A 22500-nucleotide genomic window follows, 5' to 3' on the forward strand; every position below is an offset into this window, starting at 1 on the left:
TTTACTATGTATAATACGAGTCTTACCTGTATTGTATTCTATTGTATGTATGATCGAATCCGAATAAATCAAATCAAAAGTCATGTAGCTATGGAACTACTGTTGTGCACAAAATTATTAAATTTCAATTTCATGATCATTGTTGTAATTTTTATCTGGTTATTAAACATCCAATGGGAACTCTTAAAAATAATGTAATTTTTTTAATGTTTCCACTGAATTGCTGACAAATCTTTCATTAGTGGAATACAGCATAGTTTCATTTTCTGTTATTTCAACACGGTTTCATTTTCTAACATTTCGTAGTCGGACCTGAATACTTTCATAGAAAATTCCTATCATAGAGAAAACTTTTATATATTTACATTGGTTGCAATTAAGCGGGTTTATTTATCTATAAAAAGAGTACCTTTAACATAAGATGTAATTATATACTATATTTTTTGTAATATTATGAATCTATTTTCTGGAATAACAAATAAATTACTTTTTATTTACACTACTTAACGCTGCTTCCCACATGTGCAGACATCGTTGGTTTGGCAATAGATACTAAATACATGATAGAAATATCTAGTGACCTCAATAAACTGTATTACAAGATCACGAAAAAATATGAAAAATATAAATTTGAATAAAATTACACAAAATATATGATTTAATACTTACCTTGTTTTTCTGTTTATTTCCACGCCAGAAGCAATATTTCTCTCGTGTAGTCCATACCTTTGCAGCCCTCGCGTGGATTGTTTACAGGCGGGTAGAACGAGTAACGTAAATGCATATAAAAGATGCTTGTTTTATTTGAAACAGCGGCAGGATTTGCCGTATTTAAGGTGAGTTCTGTCATAATAATGTGTTTTGAATGAAATACTACACAATTCATGATTAGTATCGGTACACATGTAAATGTACGAGAATCTATTGCCTGTACGCCAAGGTTCGAAAATTGCATTACCGCTCTAATTCCTTGAAACATTTGATTTTGTTTTGGGCATACTTAAAGAATGGGTGCATAAACTATAATGCATATTCAGGATATGTGGTCATGTAATGTAACAATTTTAATTTATTTTTTTCTGTTTATCTCTTAGAGCAGTTTCGTTTGGATTTATTAGTATAAAATTAGAAATATATTAGTATAACATAGTATAAAATTAGAAATATTTTAGTCATATATTCATTGATGATTGATTACTGAAATGTTTTTAAAGATATAGTTTATATACATGACATGATTTGTTGACAAGTGAAAGGCAAAGAACTTGGAATGGACCCTTAGGCTTAGTTACTTAGTAGTTTAGTTACTTTCAACTTTGTGTATTCATTATTATTGGGTAAAGACAAATACTGCTGTGTGTATACAGTGACCATGTATTTTTATGTAAAGAATACACATCCATTCAATATCATTATCAAAATATCACTATTCTGCAAGTCCTATCCAATTTTCAGCAATAGCCTATTGTCACTGTGTACATTATCATTATGTACTTAAGGCAGTGGCTATTTTTGCTGAATGGATATTTGGGCCAGGAAACTGCAACCTAGACCTAGGACATTTGGGCCACAGTGCCTAGGATATTTGGGACATGGGATAAAAAGTGGCAAGGCTACAGCATAGCCAGGACCTTTCAGTTTGTTGTTTGTAGTCGAGCTGGTCAATAATGGAGTTGGAATTTGCTGGTCATGATGATGATGCTTTATAACCTGGGATGCCCGGCTGATCTGGTAGGGTCGACAAGAATTTGTCAAGTTCCCTTTTGAAAAATCCCGTTTTAACATCTGTAATGTTCCATAGGTGTTTAGGTAAGTGATTGAACAGTCGGGCCCCCTTTCTAGAGATGCTGTTGTGTTGGAGCATCTTGACTTTCAGTGGGCATTCTGATGGCAGGACCAATTGGGTACATTTATATTATGAAGTTTGTTAGAATCCTTGTGGCCTTTTATAGTTAATTTTTGACTTAGGTGGAATTAGTCATTGCTCTTTATAACAATAATACATGCTGCTGGAGTGTATAAAGCACTATAGTCAAAATACTATAAGTGCGGGGATATCACATGTTATTTTCTGATCAATGCACACAAACACATTACACTGACATAATCTCATTACTCAACATTCCCCTCTAGGTGGGAAGGGAAGAAGGATACTGTACAGAAATGTAGGGAGAGGTTGAATGCTGATTGAGGTAAAGAACATAAGAATGGAGGAGACTGCAAAAGATCATAAGGTCTACACCAGGCAGTTTCATGTTCCTTATCACTTATCATCCCTATCCATAAAGTTATCTAGTCTCCGTGAAGCATGTGGAGAAGGAAGAATTTCCTAATTTCAGTAAATTGTATTTCATGGGGTCTAATTCCCCCTTCCCCTATAACAATAGATGTCGCAAACTTGGGCTTTGGTGAACATTTTCCAGTTGAGTGAAATCGGATTTTGAGATAATGAATTTTCATGTATCAAGATTTATCTGTATACATTCTAAACTAAATGTATTTCCCAAATATGTTTGTGTTATTGTATGTTTAAGAATGGTATAATGAATATTTGGGCATGCGACATCAAGCATATTGTTACATAGACTGTTTTGTAAACTGACCTTATTTTGCTTGCAGTTGCTTGATGAGAAGAAACTTCAGCAAGTGGACAATCTCTTTGAAGACTTCAAGACCACTGAAAGAGCAAATAAAGTGTAAGTTTCACATGATACATTTTTTGGTCATTATCGTGTGAATAGTGTGGGAAACTGATGACCTTTCATCCATGAGTAGCTAAGATGGGTGATTTTTGGGTGGGTGTAGAGTGGATGTATGTTTTGAATCAGGCACCCCTTGGAGGGAAGGCTTATGGTTTTAGGTTGATGTGGTAGTAGGAGGGACAACAAGTGGGTTTTGGGCAATTATGGCTCAGACAACCTTTTGTAGGGAGGATGAGGTTTTGATGTATATCTTTCATTGGGAACCATGTTATCTGTGTAGGAAGTGGGGTCATAATCCTTTCCTTTAGTATGTAACTCAAAGGGCCCTTTCCTCACCAAAAGAAGGATTGTCTAGTCAAAACATGCAACTATAGTACATATTAGAATAAAATGAACACCCAATCTGCACCTCATGGATGAACTCGTTCTTGACTCCCACCATATTCCTTGGTTTGAAGGCAGTACAGCAAGACCGCTCCACCACACAAGGTCCAATAATACTACTTCCATATTGTCCTTCCACCTTCCTTATCCACTAAAAAATATTACATAGCAGATCAGAAAAACATCCCATGAGGCCATACCATCCATTCACAGTTTCCTTCATTCATTGTTTGTTGCACTTTCCTTTGATAATAGATATAGCAATAGATTACTAGAACATCTAATTTGCATCACAAGTATTTTTTACTTATTAAAAGTTTGGATTTACAAGCCTATATGGATTTGGAAAAGGGTTATGACTTGTGATGCAATTTTTTTTTTTAAATCTCGTCCAAATTTGTTCAGATATTAGATATTTAGTATATAAAAACAGGTGCAAGTATGTTATCCCTCCACATATGTACATACATACATATACCAAGGCTTTTTCCCCCTTCCAAGGGAGGTAGCCAAAAAGGGAAAGGCATAAAAACACTCCCACCCATTTCATCCCTAAATACCCTCCACACTCCTCCCACCCTTCCTCTCATCTGAGCACCTCCTGGATGACGGGTCATCCCTGCACCCTGCCCACCGCCCTGGGTCAGAAGCAGTGTCACAAGACACAGTACATCCACAGCAAGGCCGCTTCATTTAATCGGCGACCCCCCCTCTCCGTCCCCCTTTGCATATAAGGCGAGGACGGGGAGAAATCCCTTCGGGCTGCGTCAAAATTTACTCACACATACTACCCCACCCCCCACCCCCCCGCCCACTCCTCCTCATGCAGTCACATCATCCATATACAACCATTCTCCACTCACCTCTGTCTTCCGTCCTCTCCCTTCCTTCCTCAACAGACATTCCCCTCTTCCCCAAAGCCCCCTTCACCCCATCCATCCACCTCATCCTAGGACGTCCCCTCATGTTCACTCCCTCCACATCTGCCTTCCATACCTCTTTTACTAGTCTTTCTTCACTCATTCTTTCCATGTGTCCAAACCATCCTAATACTCTTTCATCAACCCTATCTCCCAAATCCTTTTTTACCCCTGTTCTCCTCCTCACCTCCTCATTTCTCACTCTATCCAGCCTAGTAACCCCCACCATACTTCTCAGACACCTCATCTCAAACACATTCAAACTCCTTCTCTCTTCTTCTCTTATGTTCCACGTTTCTGCCCCATACAGTGCTGTTGGCACAATCACTCCTTCATACAGTCTCCTCTTCGCATCCATTCCCAAATGTCTATTCCTCATTACACTCTTTAAACCACCAAGGCATTTACTCGCTTCTCTCAATCTACATTCTACCTCCACCTTCACTCCACCTTTTCCTGCTACACTTGCACCCAAGTATCTAAAACTATCCACTTCCTCCAGTCGCTCTCCCTTAATGTTCACTTCCAGTCTACTGCCACTTTCACCCCTTGTACATCTCATCACCTTACTTTTACCCACATTTATCTTTAGCTTTCTTCTATCACATACTCTCCCAAACTCTGCCACCAGCTTCCTCAATCCCTCCTCTGACCCTGCCACAAGCGCAGTGTCGTCCGCAAACAACAGCTGGCTCACCTCTTATTCAAAGAGGCATTAGACAGAGTATAAAAATAAACATGTAATTGACCATTTTAGTCACTGTCAGATGCTGCAAGCCTGTAACAAGTGTAGATACTGTATATGGGCCAGTATGGCTATTGGCTGGCTACCTTACAAAATTTACCATTTATCTTAGCATACTCTTCAAAGATTAACCCCTTCCATACGGTGCCGCACACGTAGGCGTCATGGGGAGCGAGTGTATTCGCGAGGCTGCCATATCGGCGTCTTGATTATATTTATTGTAGTCGCCCCTCCATAATGACATTCTTTCTAATTCTTTTGTAATCGCATTTTCTATGGTTATCAAAATTCACGGGTGAAGATAGAACGATCGATATAAGCGGTGACTATATTTTATGATGCGAGTATTATTATGACACGTCGTACGGCTGGCATTGGCTGCTGCCACCGAGATCTAAGTCCATGACGCCTACGTGTGCGGCACCGTATGGAAGGGGTTAAACACTTCAATTTCCCATAGTGACCCTGGATGTTGCCTAAACACAGATACGCCACTTGGACAGTGGAAAAGGGGTTAACATAGTAATGGGAGGAAACTGTTGTACTCCCTGCCACCCATCAAGGCTCAGAGCTTACTTTCTACCTGACTTTTTGCTCACTATCTCTTAACTTTAACCTACAATCATACATAACATAATTGGATCACAAGCCCTCTGCTGAATAAATAAATGAAAATAATTGATTTAATAATAGGGTTATAACATAACTTATAAGTATACCAGTTTGTCACTGCACTCGACATCACTCACAGCTTGAAGCTGGTTGTTAGTCTACCATCGATCACTACATGAACAGATTCCTGCGTTCTCTCTCTCGCCCCTCTGCAACGTATATTAATCATATTACTTGTCAAATAAGAGTGATAGATGTCATTTGTAAGTCAAGAAAAATGTGTTGTCTGCTACACCATTTTGAGTATTTTGCTGTTTGTCACTCCGGGGCACATCGCACGTCTGGCAGCATTAGCTGCCCGACGTGCAATGTTGCGTCATAAGAATCACATTATAAAAAATAAAGTCAGTGCTCAATCGTTCGTTCTCTTTCACCCGTGAATTTTGATAACCATAGAAAATATGATGAAGCCAGTTTAGAGTGAATGGAGGTTATGTAGGTACGACTACAATAAATATAATCAAGACGCCGACGTCGGCATCATCGCGTACCCACTTGCTCCTCGTGACACCTACGTAGGCGTCACCGTATGGAAGGGGTTAAGGTAGTTACTATTTAGCAAAAAAAAAATGTAAATGAACAGACACGAAAATATAATAAAAAAGAATACTGGGCGAGTTGCTATTCTTGTCCGAAACATTTTTAAAAATGTGCCAAAACTAAGTGGGGCAACTGTACATTGTAAAATAAATAAAACACATCAAAACATGAAACCACAGAAAATGGAAGTGCCCTAACACCATAGAAAACCTTAAGTGAGGGGTATACTGATTTATTTGATATTCTAACAGAAAAATTATTGTAATATGGTTCTTTTCCTTGCTGAGTTATTTTAAAAGAAAATATATAAAAAAAACGAAAATATCCATGTTTGCAAGAAAAACATGTTAATTTTTTTTTTTTTTATATATATATATATAAGTTGCATCTCAAGTTATGACAGAGTAGACAGGAAGGCACTGTGAGATGTATTGCAGATATATATGATAGGAAAGCTGATAAGAGCAGTCAAGAGTTGTTATGAGATTAGTAGAAAATGAATTATAATTGGAAATGGAGAGAGTGAGTGGTTTGAGGTAAAGGTGGGGCTTCGCCAGTGATGTGTCATGTCACCATGGCTGATATGAGAGGTAAATGTAAGGATAATGGGCTGAGGACAGGAGATGGTTAAAGAAAATGGAGAAAAATGTGAGATAAGCCAGTTGTTTGCTAATGACACTGCACTTGTGGCAGAATCAGAGAAGGTATTAAGGAAGTTAGTGATAGAGTTTTGGAAGGTGTGTGAAAGGAGGAAGTTGAAGTTCAGTGTGGGTAACAGTAAGGTGTTCAGATGTACAAGTGTAGAGGATGGTAGCAAATTGGAAGTGAGTGTTAAGGGAGAAAGACTGGAGGAAGTGGATAGCTTTAAATACTTGGGAGTGAATGTGGCAGGAAAGGGAGGAGTGAAGGTGGCGGTAGAATGTAGATTGAGAGAAGCAAGTAAGTACCTTGGGCGATTATAAAGTGAAAAGAGAAATTACCTTTGGGAATGGATGCTAAGAAGAGACTCCATGAAGGGGTAATTATGCTGACAGCACTGTATGGGGCCGAAACATGAAGCATAAAAGAGGAAGAGTTTAAATGTGTTTGAAATTAAATGCTTGAGGGGTTACTAAGCTGGATAGAGTGAGAAATGAGGAGGTGAGGGAGCAGGGGTGGCTAGGGAGTTGGGAGAGGGTTGATGAAAGAGTATTGGGATGGTTTGGAAAGAATGAGTGAAGAAAGATTAGTAAAAGAGATGTGGAAGGTAGAGGTGGAGGGAGTGAACATGGGGTTGCTAACCAAGGATGAGATGGATGGATGGGGTAAAAGGGGCATTGGGAAAGAAGGGGATGTCTGTTGAGGAAGGGAGAAGACAAGATAGGGATGAGTGGAGAATGGTTGTCTATGGATGATGATGTGATGCATGGAAAGGAGTGGGTATGTATGAATGCTATTTTAATGCAGCCCAAAGGGATTTCTCTCTGTCTTCCCTTTTTCTGCTTGAGGGAACAGAGGGGGTGATCACCAATAAAATAATCACCATTCCAAAACCGAACAAAGACCCAACAATCCCAACATCGCACCGCCCAATCACACTTCTCTGCACCCCCTCTAAAGTCATTGAACGCCTAATACTTAAACTTGTCACACCACATATTCCCCTTGCTGACTCACAACATGGTTTTAGGCCACTACACTCCACAAACACTCTTCTGATAAACCTCACACAAAGAATTTTAGATGGCATCAATTCAGATAGGCCCCACCACAGAGCACTTCTTATAACATTAGACATTAGTAAAGCTTTTGATGCTATCCCCCGCCACAACCTAACAAATAAAATATATAACACAGACATGCACAATAACACCAAAAGATGGCTGGCCAATTATCTGGCAGGTAGGAATGCTTACGTGTCATATAATGGCCAATCATCGCACATCAGAAACATTAAGAATGGAGTACCACAAGGCTCTGTTCTATCCCCCACGCTCTTTAATCTATACATGCATGACTTACCCACACCAGACACCTCAGAAATACAAATCTCTTCCTACGCAGATGACATAATAATCACGTGCACACATCGTGACACAGACAAAGCTGCAGAAATAATCCAGCCATACCTTGATACACTTAACACATGGTTCATCACAAACAGACTCAAAATAGCTCCAACCAAATCTGTTATCAAGTTAATGGAACTAGTAATTAAAACAGTTGTGATTTATATATGTGTGTGTATTGTCATATTGATGGACAAGATTAAATTTTTATTCCCATTTTGGTGCATTAGTTTATGATCAGGTTGTATGTACTATATTTCACAATATTATTTTGCATCTTTCCAGTGTTCAGCTTCAAGATTTTAAGAAATTCCAGGATTCTGCAGAAGCCCTTCAAGCTGGTGTAGCTTTAAATGAAGGTAAAATTTGCAAGCCATTGAAGAAGTTGCTCAAAAAGGTGTTTGCAGAGGAAGCTCATGAACAGTTACTTGTGTGGGATGCAAAACTGGGAGGTGCCATCAAGGTAAATATGGGTATTGCAAATATTCTCTTCAAAATCAAAAGTAGATAAGCCATAATTTCCATTTTGCCCTAGATACAATCACCACACAAGAGACACTAAACACCCCTTTCTACAGTACTCATGCTCTTGCCGTATCCAGACATCAGCTTTTCATATTTTCATGTGACCTGGGTCCGTCCAGTGGCCATTACTGGTTACCTTTGGGGAGGCTGTGGGTCTCTTGCAAGAGTGACCTGGGGCAACGGATTGGTTGATTCCGAAGGGATTTCTCCCCGTCCTCTCCTTATATGCAAAGGGGGACGGAGAGGGGGGTCGCCAATTAAATGAAGCGGCCTTGCTGTGGATGTACTGTGTCTTGCGACACTGCTTCTGACCCAGGGCGGTGGGCAGGGTGCAGGGATGACCCGTCATCCAGGAGGTGCTCAGATGAGAGGAAGGGTGGGAGGGGTGTGGAGTGTATTTAGGGATGAAATGGGTGGGAGTGTTTTTATGCCTTTCCCTTTTTGGCTACCTCCCTTGGAAGGGGGAAAAAGCCTTGGTATATGTATGTATGTATGTATGTTTCAATTCAAGCATCTAATGACTAAATTGTGTTACATATACAATAATGTTGTACCCAGCCATAATATATTGGTACCAAATGTGTTAATCAGTTTTATTTATTTATATATATTTTTTCCTTATACAGGAAAAACTTGGAGTGCAAGTTGTTAGTAGTGGGGCTGTTGGTGAATTGATGAGATGTATCAAATCTCAAGTGGAAGGGCTTATTCCAGGACTCCCACAGAAGGACCTAGCAGCCATGTCATTAGGTCTGGCACACAAGTAAGGAATGGGGACTATTGTTTCTGTTTTTGTTATCCTTTTAACATTTATAATTTGGTGTGGCCGATACTAAAAAGTAATGGGACTTGGTGTCTAGTATCTATTGGTTTTAACTAGTGGTTCCCATCAGTATTCTGTGTGCAATTTATTTTTTTATTATTATTATTATTTTTTTTTTTTTTTTTTTTTTTTTTTTTTTTTTTTTAATATATACATATAAAAAGTATAGCATAAGATAAAGGAGGCAAAGAGGAAAGCAAGATGTGAAATAGGGTAACAGTATGACAGAAATTTTTAAAAGTAATAAAAAAAAATTGGAAAGAAATTAAGAGAGGAAGAGGAGGCAAATCAAGTAAAGAAGAATGAGGTAAAAGGTGCAAATCGAGGGATGATAATGGAAGAGAAGGCAGTAAGAGGAAGATGAGCAGAGTATTTTAGGGAGTTGCTTAATGTGAAGGAGTATAGGGAGGGAAAGGTGTCAGGAGTGGTGAGAGTGAAGGAAGGAGTGACTGCTGCTAAGTGCATGGTGGAGTGGAAAGTGATATTAAGGATAATTTGGGTGATGGTGAGGTGGAAGGGGAAATGAACAGGTATGAGGTGGGTGTGGGGTGGTTATAGTGTGGGTGTATGCTTTGATTTGGCCACTCCCTTCTAAGTGAGAAAAGTTCTTTTGATACATATGTTAATGCTTGGTTTTGTCTATTTACTCAACAGCTTGGCAAGGTACAAACTAAAGTTCTCCCCAGACAAAGTGGACACCATGATTGTCCAGGCTGTGTCACTGCTGGATGACATTGACAAAGAACTGAACAATTATGTCATGCGCACACGAGAATGGTATGGCTGGCATTTTCCTGAACTCACGAAGATCATTACAGACAACCAGGCTTACATCAGAGCTATCATGGCTATGGGTGAGTTGGATGAAAGATATAGTTAGGATTCTCAAGGTATGATGAAAGAGGAACATGTGCAATTGAAACTAATTATTGAAGTGTATTAACAATGTTTCTCTGAACTGTATTACTGTGGAAAAGTTTAATTGTTTAAAGATTGCTTTAAGGTGAAAGGGGACTAGCAAATTTTGTGAATTATACTAGGGTCAGCACTGTACCTACAAATGGGCAGCAGGGATGGATCTGTTGTCCTTTTTCAGGGACCACTGCTGGCAGGTACCCGTCATTGTTTACACATAATGTATGCTTGTGGGTATAACAAGTAAAAGTAAAATATTAAGGTAGGGATGGTTTCTCACAGGCATCATGATTTATAAAGGCTGTGTTATGGATCTTAGAAAGCTTTTGACTCATATTTGTCATTTGATCACCATCTATACGTTAGCCCCACAGAAAAATTCCTCACAAGCAAGAATTACACAAGCATGTCTAAATTCAAGTCACTATTCAGTATGTACACACACACTCACTCTCACTCCCACTCATTCACTCTATGGTCACCAAGTACAGAAAGGAATATAAAGAAGATTGAGAGAATCCAGAGAGCAACTATGAAGATGGGCCCCAACACTGTCAAAACTCTCATATGAAGAAAAATTGTTAAAATTGGAGTTGCCGACTCTGGAACAAAGAAGAGGAAGAGGTGGCTTATTGACTACCGTATCTACAGAATTATGAAAAGTATGAAGTCCTTGATATAGAAAATCTAATAAATTGGAATAAGAGAACCACAAGAGGACATGGAAAGGAACTCAGAAAGAACATTAGTAGAGGAGACCTGAAAAAGAACTGCTCTCCCCACAAAGTGGTGGATGTATGGAACATATTAGACGAAACAACATTGTGTGCAAAAACTGTACAAGAATTTAAGAGCAAACTAGACATGGAGAGATACAAAGACGGAACACCACGAGTGTAGCTCCCCTTCCCATAAGATGCAACTAGGTAATACACACATCTTCATCCATGTCAATCACATAAATAATGTTTGTTACTTATATAAATGACATGGATGAAGATGAGGACTGTTACATGAGCTTCTTTGTAGATGATGCTAAATAGCTGAAGAAAGTGAACACTGAAACGGATTGTGAATCGCTACAGAAAGACCTGAGCAAGGTTTGGAAATGGAGTCAGAAGTGGGAAGTAGACTTCAACATCAAGAAATGTAGCATAATGGAGTTAGGGAAAAGTAAATAATATATATATATATATATATATATATATAATATATATATATATATATATATCAGGACAATATAAAATCAAAACAAAGGAAGTAAAGAAAGTGGGATCTGAAAAGACCTGGGAGTAATTATCACAAATGACATGTCCCCTGATCAATAAACAAAATTGTGTGAAAATCTTACAACTTGCTAAGATCAATAAAGGTGGCTTTTACCTATTTAGACAAAGAAATTGTTAAAATAATGCTAGACTGGATTATGCTGCAACACTATAGTCACCCAGTACCAAAAAGAATATGAGGAAAATTGAAAGGTTTCAAAGAGCAACAATGAAAATGGCCCCAACACTTTCAAACCTGTTATATGAGAGACTGGCTAAATTGAGTTTACTGATTTTGGAACAAAGAAGAGAAAGAGGTGCCCTGCTGACCATCTACAGAATCATTAAAGGCCCAGAAATCCTTGATCGAGAGGACTTACTAAATTGGGATAAAAGAAATACAAACATATACCAAGGCTTTTTCCCCCTTTCAAGGGAGGTAGCCAAAAAGGGAAAGGCATAAAAACACTCCCACCCATTTCATCCCTAAATACACTCCACACCCCGCCCACCCTCCCTCTCATCTGAGCACCTCCTGGATGACGGGTCATCGGTGGGCAAGAAATACAAGGGGACATAAAAAGAAACTAAAAAAAGACAGTTATAAAAGAACATTTTCCACACACAGTGGTGGGGTATCTGGAAGAAACTAGACAAAACACTAGTGTGTGCAAAAACTATACATGACTTTAAGAGCAAACTAGACACTGCGAGATACAAAGACAGGACATCATGAGCATAGCTCCTCTTCCAGTAAGATATAACTAGATACACACACACACACACACATCATCATCCCACTTCATAGCAGTGGGAAGTGAGAAACTCCTGGTAAACCAAAGCCCTGTTAGTGGTGGCATGCTGCCAGATTTTTAGGCCAATGTACATTGGGTCACCTCCCTGTCTGGCGAGGGCTGTTGGGAACCTATATGACATAGCCCTCAACAGGTCGTAGGAATTGAATTCCTGACCGCCAGGTCATGAGTTCAACACAGTATCCACTAAGCTACAGCACAGCTACAAAAACAGTACCAACACAGAATAGTTCTGGTTACCGAAACAATCTGCTCAGATGGAATTATCACACAGAAAATTCTGCACATCTTATTCCACCCTAGAAAACTACACAATATTTTTTTTCTCGAGTAACTTGTGGGCCAGTCCAGTGGCTGTTATTGGCTACACAGGAGCTGTGGGTATTCTGCAAGGGAGACTTGGGGGAATTGATTGATTGATTTTGATTGAACTGTTTTTCAGGTACCAGAGACAAGGCTGTAAAAACTGACTTCTCGGATATTCTGCCGGAAGAAATTGAGGAGAAAGTTAAAGAGGCTGCAGAAATTTCTATGGGTACAGAAATTTCAGATGATGATATCTTGAACATTAACAACCTGTGTGAACAGGTGGGTTTTGTTGTAATGTTTTGAAAGCATGGTCAAGTACATTAGCATCTTGAAATGTGGCTTGGTGTGAAAAACAGTGGTGGGGGGGCTCAGAACTTTGCCTCTATATGAGGGAGCTTGAGTAAAAGTTTTACTTAATCATCCTGCAGATGATGACAGTGCTATTCTATTTGAGGGGCAGTTTTACATGTCCCAAAAATGTGACTAAAGAAGTAATAGTTGGGTTGGGAGAGGCTACTATTTTTGTAATTATAGTGATATTTTTGAGTTGCTCTGTATCTTACAGGTGATTGAACTGACAGAATACAGAGCACAACTGTACGAGTACTTGAAGAACCGCATGATAGCCATTGCTCCAAATCTGACCATTTTGGTGGGGGAGTTGGTAGGAGCTCGCCTTATCTCACATGCAGGATCTCTACTTAACTTGGCAAAGCATCCAGCTTCAACCATTCAGATCTTAGGAGCAGAAAAAGCCTTGTTTAGGGCACTGAAGACAAGACATGCCACACCAAAATATGGTTTGATCTACCATGCACAGATGGTGGGACAGACTAGTGTGAAGAACAAGGTAAGCTGTCATCTGTACAGGGGAGAAAATTGTACATTTATACTAGGGAGTCTTTTTTCCTTTTCATAAAGGGTGGCGTAGTCAATGCATATACCCATTTCACACCCAAACAAATTTGTTCATTGTCCCTTCAATCTTAGAAGAAAGCCATTTGTCTGATTTTGTTTAGCAACTTGGATGATCAATGTTTTACATGCAATTTTATTTTGTTAAGGAATAACGAAGGGTTTTCATTTTGTACAATTTGTGTCGACATTCATAATACATTACAGACTTCTTCACAAGCAAAACATTGTCTTTCTTTGTAGGGTAAAATGTCCCGTATGCTAGCAGCTAAAGCTGCATTAGCCTGTCGTTATGATGCACTTGGTGAGGAAACTACTACAGAGATGGGAATAGACAACAGGTCCAAGCTTGTTGCAAGAATCAAAATGTTGGAAGATGGCAATGTTGGCAGATTATCAGGAACTGGAAAGATGAAGGCCAAATTTGAAAAGTATCAAAATGCTGGGTGAGTAAAATCATTTATTTTACTAGAAACTACTGAGGAGGGAACATGGAAAGGCTCATTTTCTAGTGATATCCACCACATCAATGCTTCAACCATATTTTCAGAATGAATCACAAAGCAGTGTTATATGATGTCTTGAATAGTTGTCATGTAAATTGGTTGTCAGAATGCAATCGGAAATGCAACCCTGTGCTCAGGAATGGACAAAAGGACATTGCACACTTTTTGATATGCTATTTCTGCATGCATTACAGACCTTTGAAGCATATAAGCCACAGAGGTGTTGGGCTTCATTACTTTCTCCTGGAGATGACCACTCTAGTACTTCCATACCTTTCCTACTTGTAGACCAGATTCATTTGTTTTCATATATTTTCTCCTTTGTGGAGAACTCAAAATTCCATCTTTACACCAAGGGCTTCTTTCTCCTTAACCCCTACCATACGGTGACGCCTATGTAGGCGTCATGAGGAGCAAGTGGGTACACGAGGATGCCGACGTCGGTGTCTTGATTATATTTATTGCAGTAGTACCTACATGACCCACATACTCTGTAAACTGGCTTCATCATATTTTCTATGGTTATCAAAATTCGTGGGTGAAAGAGAATGTGCGATAGAGCAGTGACTTTATTTCTTATAATGCGAGTATTATGACGCAACATCGCACGGCTGGCAGCTAATGCTGCCAGACGTGCAATGTGGCCCGTATTGAAGGGGTTAAGGGAGGTAGCCACTCCCATCCACCAACCTTTGTGTATCAAAGTTTGCCAGTCGGGGACATGATGTGCACAGCTTAGACCCACATTTAAATTAAACAGCTACAGGCAGCATGACTTGCCATGGAAATCTGAGCACATAAGGCAAAGGTTGTAGCCAAGTGCCTCCTGGCATGAGCTCCTTGCCTTAGGCATGGTCACATTTTCGATCATCATAATTAACCTTTGACCTGCCCTGTATATATTAACAAGTTTTGAAGGTGTATATAAGAAAGAAAGAAAAAATCACTAATGCGGTACATGCTAGTGAGGCTCGATGTAGATTACTACTGAACTACAAGTTGTGTGGTATCCATTTCATTTACCTCTGCAAAGGTCAGTGGTGTAAAAGAGATTTCATGTGAAGCTTGTTCATCAGTAAGTCATCTGTTGTATTATGTTTTCCAGAGAGGTTCAACAGTATTCTGCAGCAGCTGATTCAACACTGGAGAGCTCATCAAAGCGTAAGTTTGATGACACGTTTGAAGAGGCAAAGCCCAAGAAGATCAAGGTTGAGTCAGAAGAGGGGGAGGGTGAAGTAGCAGAAGCAGAAGAGGCAGCTGAAGCAGCACCAGGTAAGAAAGTTGAATAGTACTATTAAACATTTTGGCTAAAGCTCAAAGTTATAGGTTAAGTTTTGAGGAATGCTATTTTTTTCATGGAATGATAACCCTCAAAACGTGGAAGGAAATTTCATAGTTTTCCAGCTTATGGCAGGCAGTTTTATTTAGTATAGTTGTAAGTCTCCTATGAAAGTCCACTGTGGATCAAGGGTCATTGACCCCTGCCTCACCACAAAGGTCAAAGGTAATGCAGTGAGAAGTTATATATTAATAATGATATGAAAAATGTGACCTATATTTTTATTTCTAATTTTGGTCCTTTTTTTTTATGTAGACGGCGAAAAGAAAAAGAAGAAGAAGAAAAAGAAAGCAAAAAAAGAAGGTGGGGAAGAGGAGGAGGCAGTAGCACCAGCTGAAGAAGCAGAAGCAGCTGAAGAGGCAGTTAAGGAAGAACCTATGGAGACTGAGTCTGGAGAGAAAAAGAAAAAGAAGAAGAAGAAGAAGGAAAAGGCTGAAGCAGCTGCAGAATAGCATATGCACGGGGTAGGAAGCAATTTGAATTGAAGGGAGGGATCCATAGGATGTTAATTTGGTACTTTTCCAATTAGGCTTAAATTCCTTGCAGACTCCATGCCATACAGTTCCAAATACTCGTTTTTAGGAACTCCAGTTTTCAGCAGTGTCATTTCATTTTTTATACTACAGTTAAAAGTCTTTGCATTTGTACAGATATTTCATGTGGTTAGTTTCGCAGTATGTATGAATTGTGTGATAAGTGTGTATGTGTGTTAACCCTGATTAGGGGATATTTTTTCCAGAATTATTCTTGACTGCTGTCATATATATATATATATATGAAATATATAAAAAGTACCATCTGTATGTTTCCTTATCCATACATACTACAATTAATGAAAAATTGGCATAATCTTCATTTATGCCTAATTCTTGTACATCAGTTTATGGATTTCTCATACAAAGAGGATCTTTCAGAGACAGAAAAGTCTATGATCAAAAGTTCTTAGTAAATTCATATGACTTGTTTCTTAAGAGGGCTGACCAGGGAAGAACTGAGAGGATTGCTGGAGAAGTGATGAGGATCTTGCACAGTTAACGTCTTCAATACGAGTCAAATATTCACCCGTATGTCAGGTTGCCTGATGTACAATGATGCATCACAATACAGGTAGTCGTCGACTTACGACCGAGTTCGGTTCCGACAGACAGGTCGTAAGTCGATCTGGACGCAAGTCGGTCTATATATATATAGAGTATATATTACCCTTTATATAATATATATATATATATATTGTATATTTAGCATACTGAAATAATCTTAGCATCTTTGAACTATGTTGTATAGTATTTTTAACCTTTTTATAATTTCATCTGATTTTCTTTGGTAAACGTAGCCTAGGCCTAAGCATATTGAATAAAATCCTATCATCTTTGACCTATGATATTTAATACTGTATTTGTTAACCTTTGTATTATTTTACCATCAGACTTTCTTTAGGAAACGTATGCATACTGAATAAAATCTTATTATCTTTGAGCTACGTTGTTTAGTATTCATTAACTTTTTATCATTTTCGTTAGGAAACGTAGCCTAGGCCTACGCATACTGAATAAAGTCCTGTCATCTTTGACCTACAAATCCTTTTTTGTTGGTTACATTAAAATCATTGTAAAGCAAAATTAGAAAAAAAAATATTTCGAAACACATTCTTTTCATTTACGTACTGTACCGAAAATAGTTATCGACAACAGACGAGGCATAAACAAAGTTTACTGTTACATTTTATTAATCGCAAAACATAAAAATACAAAATGCTGTACCGCACCTTTTGTCATCGACAACAGACTAGGCATAAAATATACTGTTACATTTTATTAATTGCAAAACATAAAAATACAAAATGTAAGGCAAAATTAGGATTTTTTTTTATTTCAACAAAACACATTCTTTTCGTTTAAGTACTGTACCGAACATATTGTAATCGACAACAAACTAGCCTAGGCATAAAAAGTTTGTTATATTTTATTAATTGCAAAACATACAAAATGCAATGCAAAATTAGGAAACATTTTACTTCAAACAAACAAAATGAAAGAATATTTAGCTGGCTGGGATGCTGACGCTGCCGGCAGCCTGCCAAAACTATCGTACTCGCGTCTCGCAGCGTGCGGAGTAATGTACTGCACTGCCAGGCATAACATTGCAATTCTATTACTCTATTAAATGTTAGATATTATTGCACCATCTCGTGGTCGTAAAGTCGATCAGTCGTAAGTCGACGACTACCTGTACACTCATCACAAAATATAAAGTTACTGCTGTTATACTCGTTCTTTCACCCTGAATAAATATGTCACAGAAAATGTGATCAGGCCTGTTTGCAGAATACAGGGGTCACTCAGTTACAATGACAAAATAAATATAATCGGGAAATCTATGCTGGCATCCTCGCATATCCCGCTTGCGGCTCATGACGCATACATAGGCATCATTGTGTTAAAAAGTTACTAAGGAGTGAATGGGATGATGATGCACCTTTCCAATGCCTAGCCACCTTGCTTTGAAGGTAACAACTCATTAGATGGAGGGGAAAGAAATGTGGAGTTTTAGGTGTAGATCAAAATATGCCTCGTGTGTTTATGGGTCTCCTGCAAGTGAGACCCAGGACAACAGGTTAACTGAACTACCATGACAACTGGAAGTATGTACTCTCTTCAGCATCAGAGATGGTTACCTCCAAAACACAAGTCTCCATGTTTTCTCATTTTACAAGATGGGTGCAACCCAGTGAGCTGGTAATCTATCCATGGACCATGGCCAAGAATTAAAATAATTATAAATCCAGACAGTATCTGTCACTTTCTAGATGCTGCAGTGTTTTTATTTGGGGGTCCCTGAAGTATGATTAAAACATAAAAGTTTGTAATAATCTTTCAAAACTGAAAAGTGCGTACTTGCAAAAATACCTGGGGAAATGTGGAATATTTATAATCCTTGATGATATGAAGATTCCCTCAGTTGAGTAGTGATTATCTATCTCTTTACATACATATACCAAGGGCTTTTTACCCCTTACATGGGAGGTAGCCAAAATCAAAGACATAAATCCACTTCCACCCATTTCATCCCCATATACTCCACTCCCATTCACCATCCCTCTCACTTTTCTTGGCTTCTCCTGGATGACAGGCCATCCCTGCATCTCGCCCACTATCCTGGGTCAGAAGCAATGCAGCAAGACACAATGCATCCAGAGCAGGGCCACTTTATTTAATTAGCAACCCGTCCCCTCATGCAGTACGAGAGAAGACGGGGAGAAATACCTTCAGGCTGCGTCAGAATATCCTTCACACATACTCCCTCATGCCTCACAGCATCATCCATACACCACCATTCTCCACTCACTCCTATCTCCTGTCCTCTCCCTTCCTTCCTCAAGTTTTACTAGATTTAGGAATGCCACACTATCCCTCTCCCACATCCCTGTCTCTTCCTGAACTCTGCAAAGGTTTAAAGTTTGTTTTTATATGAATATCTGAACCACACACCTATTTATACACCAAGAGCTTTTTCCCCTTTACAAAGGAGGTAGCCAAATCAAAAGACATGTACCTACTACCCATCCACCATCCTTTCTTCCTTCTCAGCTCCTCATGGATGACAGGTCATCCCTGCCCACTGCCCACTGGCCTGGGTCATAAGCAATGTAGCAAGACAGTAAGGCGGCTTCACTTAATCGGTGACCCCTTCTCTCTGTCCCCACATCCAGAAAAATAGAAGGCAGGGAGAAATCCCTTCAGGTTGCATCAAAATATAATTCACACATAACCACACCCTATCCCCTTCCCTTCCTTGCATCACGGTATCATCTACTGTATACATGACCATTCTCCTCTCACCTCTACCTCTTGCCTTCTACATACATACATACATACATATACCAAGGCTTTTTTCCCCTTACAAGGGAGGTAGCCAAAAAGGAAAAGGCATAAAATCATTCCCACCCATTCCATCCCTGAATACACTCCACACCCCTCCACCCCCCTCTCATCTTAGCACCTCCCAGATGATGGGTCATCCCTGCACCTTGTCCACTGCCCTGGGTCAGAGGTAGTGTCGCAAGACACAGCACATCCACAACAAGGCCACTTCATTAAATTGGCGACCCCCCCTCTCCTTCCCCCCATGCATAAAAGGAGAAGACGGGGAGAAATCCCTTCGGGCTGCGTCAAATTTTGCTCACACATACTACCTTACCCCCCCATCCCCCCACCCATTCCACCTCATGCATCACAACATCATCCATATACAACCATTCTCCATTCACCCCTGCCTTCTGTCCTCACCTGTCCTTCCTCAACCCCAAAGCCCCCTTCACCCCATCCATCCACCTCATCCTAGGATGTCCCCTCATGTTCACTCCCTCCACATCTGCCTTCCATACCTCTTTTACTAGTCTTTCTTCACTCATTCTTTCCATGTGTCCAAACCATCCTAATACTCTTTCATCAACCCTATCTCCCAACTCCCTTTCCACCCCTGTTCTCCTCCTCACCTCCTCATTTCTCACTCTATCTAGCCTGGTAACCCCCACCATACTTCTCAGACACCTCATCTCAAACACATTCAAACTCCTTCTCTCTTCCTCTCTTATGTTCCATGTTTCTGCCCTATAGTGCTGTTGGCACAATCACTCCTTCATACAGTCTCCTCTTAGCATCCATTCCCAAATGTCTATTCCTCATTACACTTTTTAATCCGCCAAGGCATTTACTCGCTTCTCTCAATCTACATTCTACCTCCACCTCCACTCCGCCTTTTCCTGCCACATTTGCACCCAAGTATCTAAAACTATCCACTTCCTCCAGTCGCTCACCCTTAATGCTCACTTCCAGTCTGCTCCCACTTTCACCCCTTGAACATCTCCTCTTCCTAAATCTTCCTCATCCTTCAAGTTTCACTCCTCCCTTATTCTTACATTCTTCCATCCACCTGAAACAACAATCATCTATAATTTCCACATTCCCTATCTCTCCTCCCTTTATATAGAAATACTGTAATAGCAAGTTGTGATTCGAGTTTCAATGAGTGGAAACCCGCAGCCCCAAAATAACCAGCAACGATCCTCTGACCTGAGACACGAGACTGTTGTCTGAGTTGTATTAGTTTATTTCTATGGCACTTCTAGAAGAGGAGTCGCCGATTATTAATTATCATGTTAAAAAGATAAATTGTGTGATCAGTCAAAATTGCTAAGAGATATTGGGCTCAGTCTACAGATCGAATGTCAGCCTTTCAGGGCTGTACTACCAGAAGGAAGTGGGGATGTTAATATGTTTTGGAAGGTGGGCAGGGTAGGGGGATATGATTATCTCTGATGTCTATCTTACAGGTGGAAAAGAACAGCGGAAGATAGGTAACAGAAGATTTGTCTCCAATAATAAAATAATTGTTTTTATAATAGCATTTTTCCAAAGCACACTGATCTAAAACATCGCAATTTTTACGTTTCAAGTACTTATGCAGATATATATATATATATATATATATATATATATATATATATATATATATATATATATATATATTATTCATATGTAAAATACTGTTTTCTTTTTTGTCGTGGTGGCATTGAACGAGTTAAGGGAAGATCCGATGATCGTGGACGGTTACCTAGTGGCCGCGGGTTGATTGGTCCCTCAGCAAATCTTTCCCTTTGTTATAGTGATACACCCAATATATGTATTAGTCTGTTTATACCAGTCGAGTTTATTGCGCACAGAGATCTCCATAAAGGCCTTTGACATGACAAAAAGTATATATTTTATCCTGGGTAATGTCGGCTTGAATCAGGAGACGTTACCGGATCGGAGGTTAAATATGAAAATAAGCTGGTCATACTATACTGAGCATGTACGGCCTCATGAATCACTGTACCATATATTATGACGAAATCATCAATAATATATCTTAAAATACTAATTCTAACTAAACATGTTGCTGGGTTAACTTGGGCAATGTGGCTTTGGCTTAAATTACCAACAATTGTGAGAACATATGGACACAAAAAACGGATCAGTCACGCAATGAATAACGGTTTTGTCTTTGCTCTGACACCGTCAGAACCGCCACGGTTGGCCGTTCGTCGCGACCTGGCAAGTTCTCGCGCAGCGGTTTGAGATCGGTCGCGGCCGACGACTTGACGTCAAATCGTCTTATAATCGCCATAGACGCGTCCAACCGCACCGTCATTTCCCGCGCAAACATAACGGATCTTCCATCCACTACATATATTTCAATGCATATTCTCCATCCTATTCCTTGTATGACATTACTGATCTAATACGAATACATTAGTAAAATATCTTTATAACAGTGATATAATATAGTGTTAATGGATTAATTTTTCGAGATATTTACTGAAGATAATGATCATATAAACATTTCTGTGGAATGAATATATTGTTCGTAGGGCAATTAATTCATACAATGACTCAAAGGAATGAGATCAAAGCATTCGTTTTCAAAGGCGCTTTATCCTAGTACGCCATTTGTGCAGCTTCTGTATGTTCATCTATTCTTTGATTGGTGAAATTGTCTAGAATATTTCAAAGACTACCTCGATTAATCATTTCGACATCTTGAGTAAAACAAATAAATCCTTTGGATATATATTCTAATAAAAAAAATCCTAATCATTCAACGATAATTATGGGAGTGGGTGTGGACAGATGACATCTGTCTATCACGCTTCGCATAATAAAATTATGACTTATTACATCCAAAATTCACTCTCTGCCCATACACAGGAACATGCGACTTGCCTCCATATTTATGATGTGCGACTTCGCCAACCTCTGCCACATCACTCCTGCGAACTTTTCCATTTCATCTATCTACTTTCTATCTGGTATTCCTCTTCTACGCTTCCTTTCTTGCTGCGTCCAGCCACTAACATTTCCTTAACGTTGTCTCTAGGATGGAGGCGTTCAAAGAGGCGTATGTATGTATGTATCACTGGTGAGAAATGTAGTAACACATTTGTAAATCACAACTAACACCTCAGTCGGACGAAGTAAAGAGTTGCGAAAGCGAAACTATATATTTCGAATGCTAACTGCAATCCTCTTCAGT

General features: G+C 39.3%; 1 protein-coding gene across 1 annotated transcript; it reads left to right on the plus strand.

The window, feature by feature from the left end:
- The first annotated feature begins 679 nt into the window (after positions 1-679).
- Positions 680-16223, plus strand: nop5 (nop5 ribonucleoprotein). The gene is made up of 10 exons (XM_076190575.1): positions 680-836; positions 2620-2696; positions 8297-8474; positions 9163-9299; positions 10014-10213; positions 12800-12945; positions 13232-13516; positions 13825-14027; positions 15193-15359; positions 15682-16223. The coding sequence occupies exons 1-10, from the start codon at positions 792-794 to the stop codon at positions 15876-15878; spliced, it is 1635 nt and encodes a 544-aa protein (XP_076046690.1). The 5' UTR covers positions 680-791; the 3' UTR covers positions 15879-16223.
- Positions 16224-22500: the final 6277 nt, after the last annotated feature.

This window comes from Oratosquilla oratoria, chromosome 1 (assembly GCF_046742065.1).
Source record: "Oratosquilla oratoria isolate Oo_2021 chromosome 1, ASM4674206v1, whole genome shotgun sequence".
NCBI classification, from domain to species: domain Eukaryota; kingdom Metazoa; phylum Arthropoda; class Malacostraca; order Stomatopoda; family Squillidae; genus Oratosquilla; species Oratosquilla oratoria.

Coding starts and splice junctions, on each gene's coding strand:
- nop5 (XM_076190575.1), top strand. CDS start 792: ATGCTTGTTTTATTTGAAACAGCGGCAGGATTTGCCGTATTTAAG. Junction 8,475..9,162: donor AACTGGGAGGTGCCATCAAG/GTAAATATGGGT, acceptor TTCCTTATACAG/GAAAAACTTGGAGTGCAAGT. Junction 9,300..10,013: donor TCATTAGGTCTGGCACACAA/GTAAGGAATGGG, acceptor TTTACTCAACAG/CTTGGCAAGGTACAAACTAA.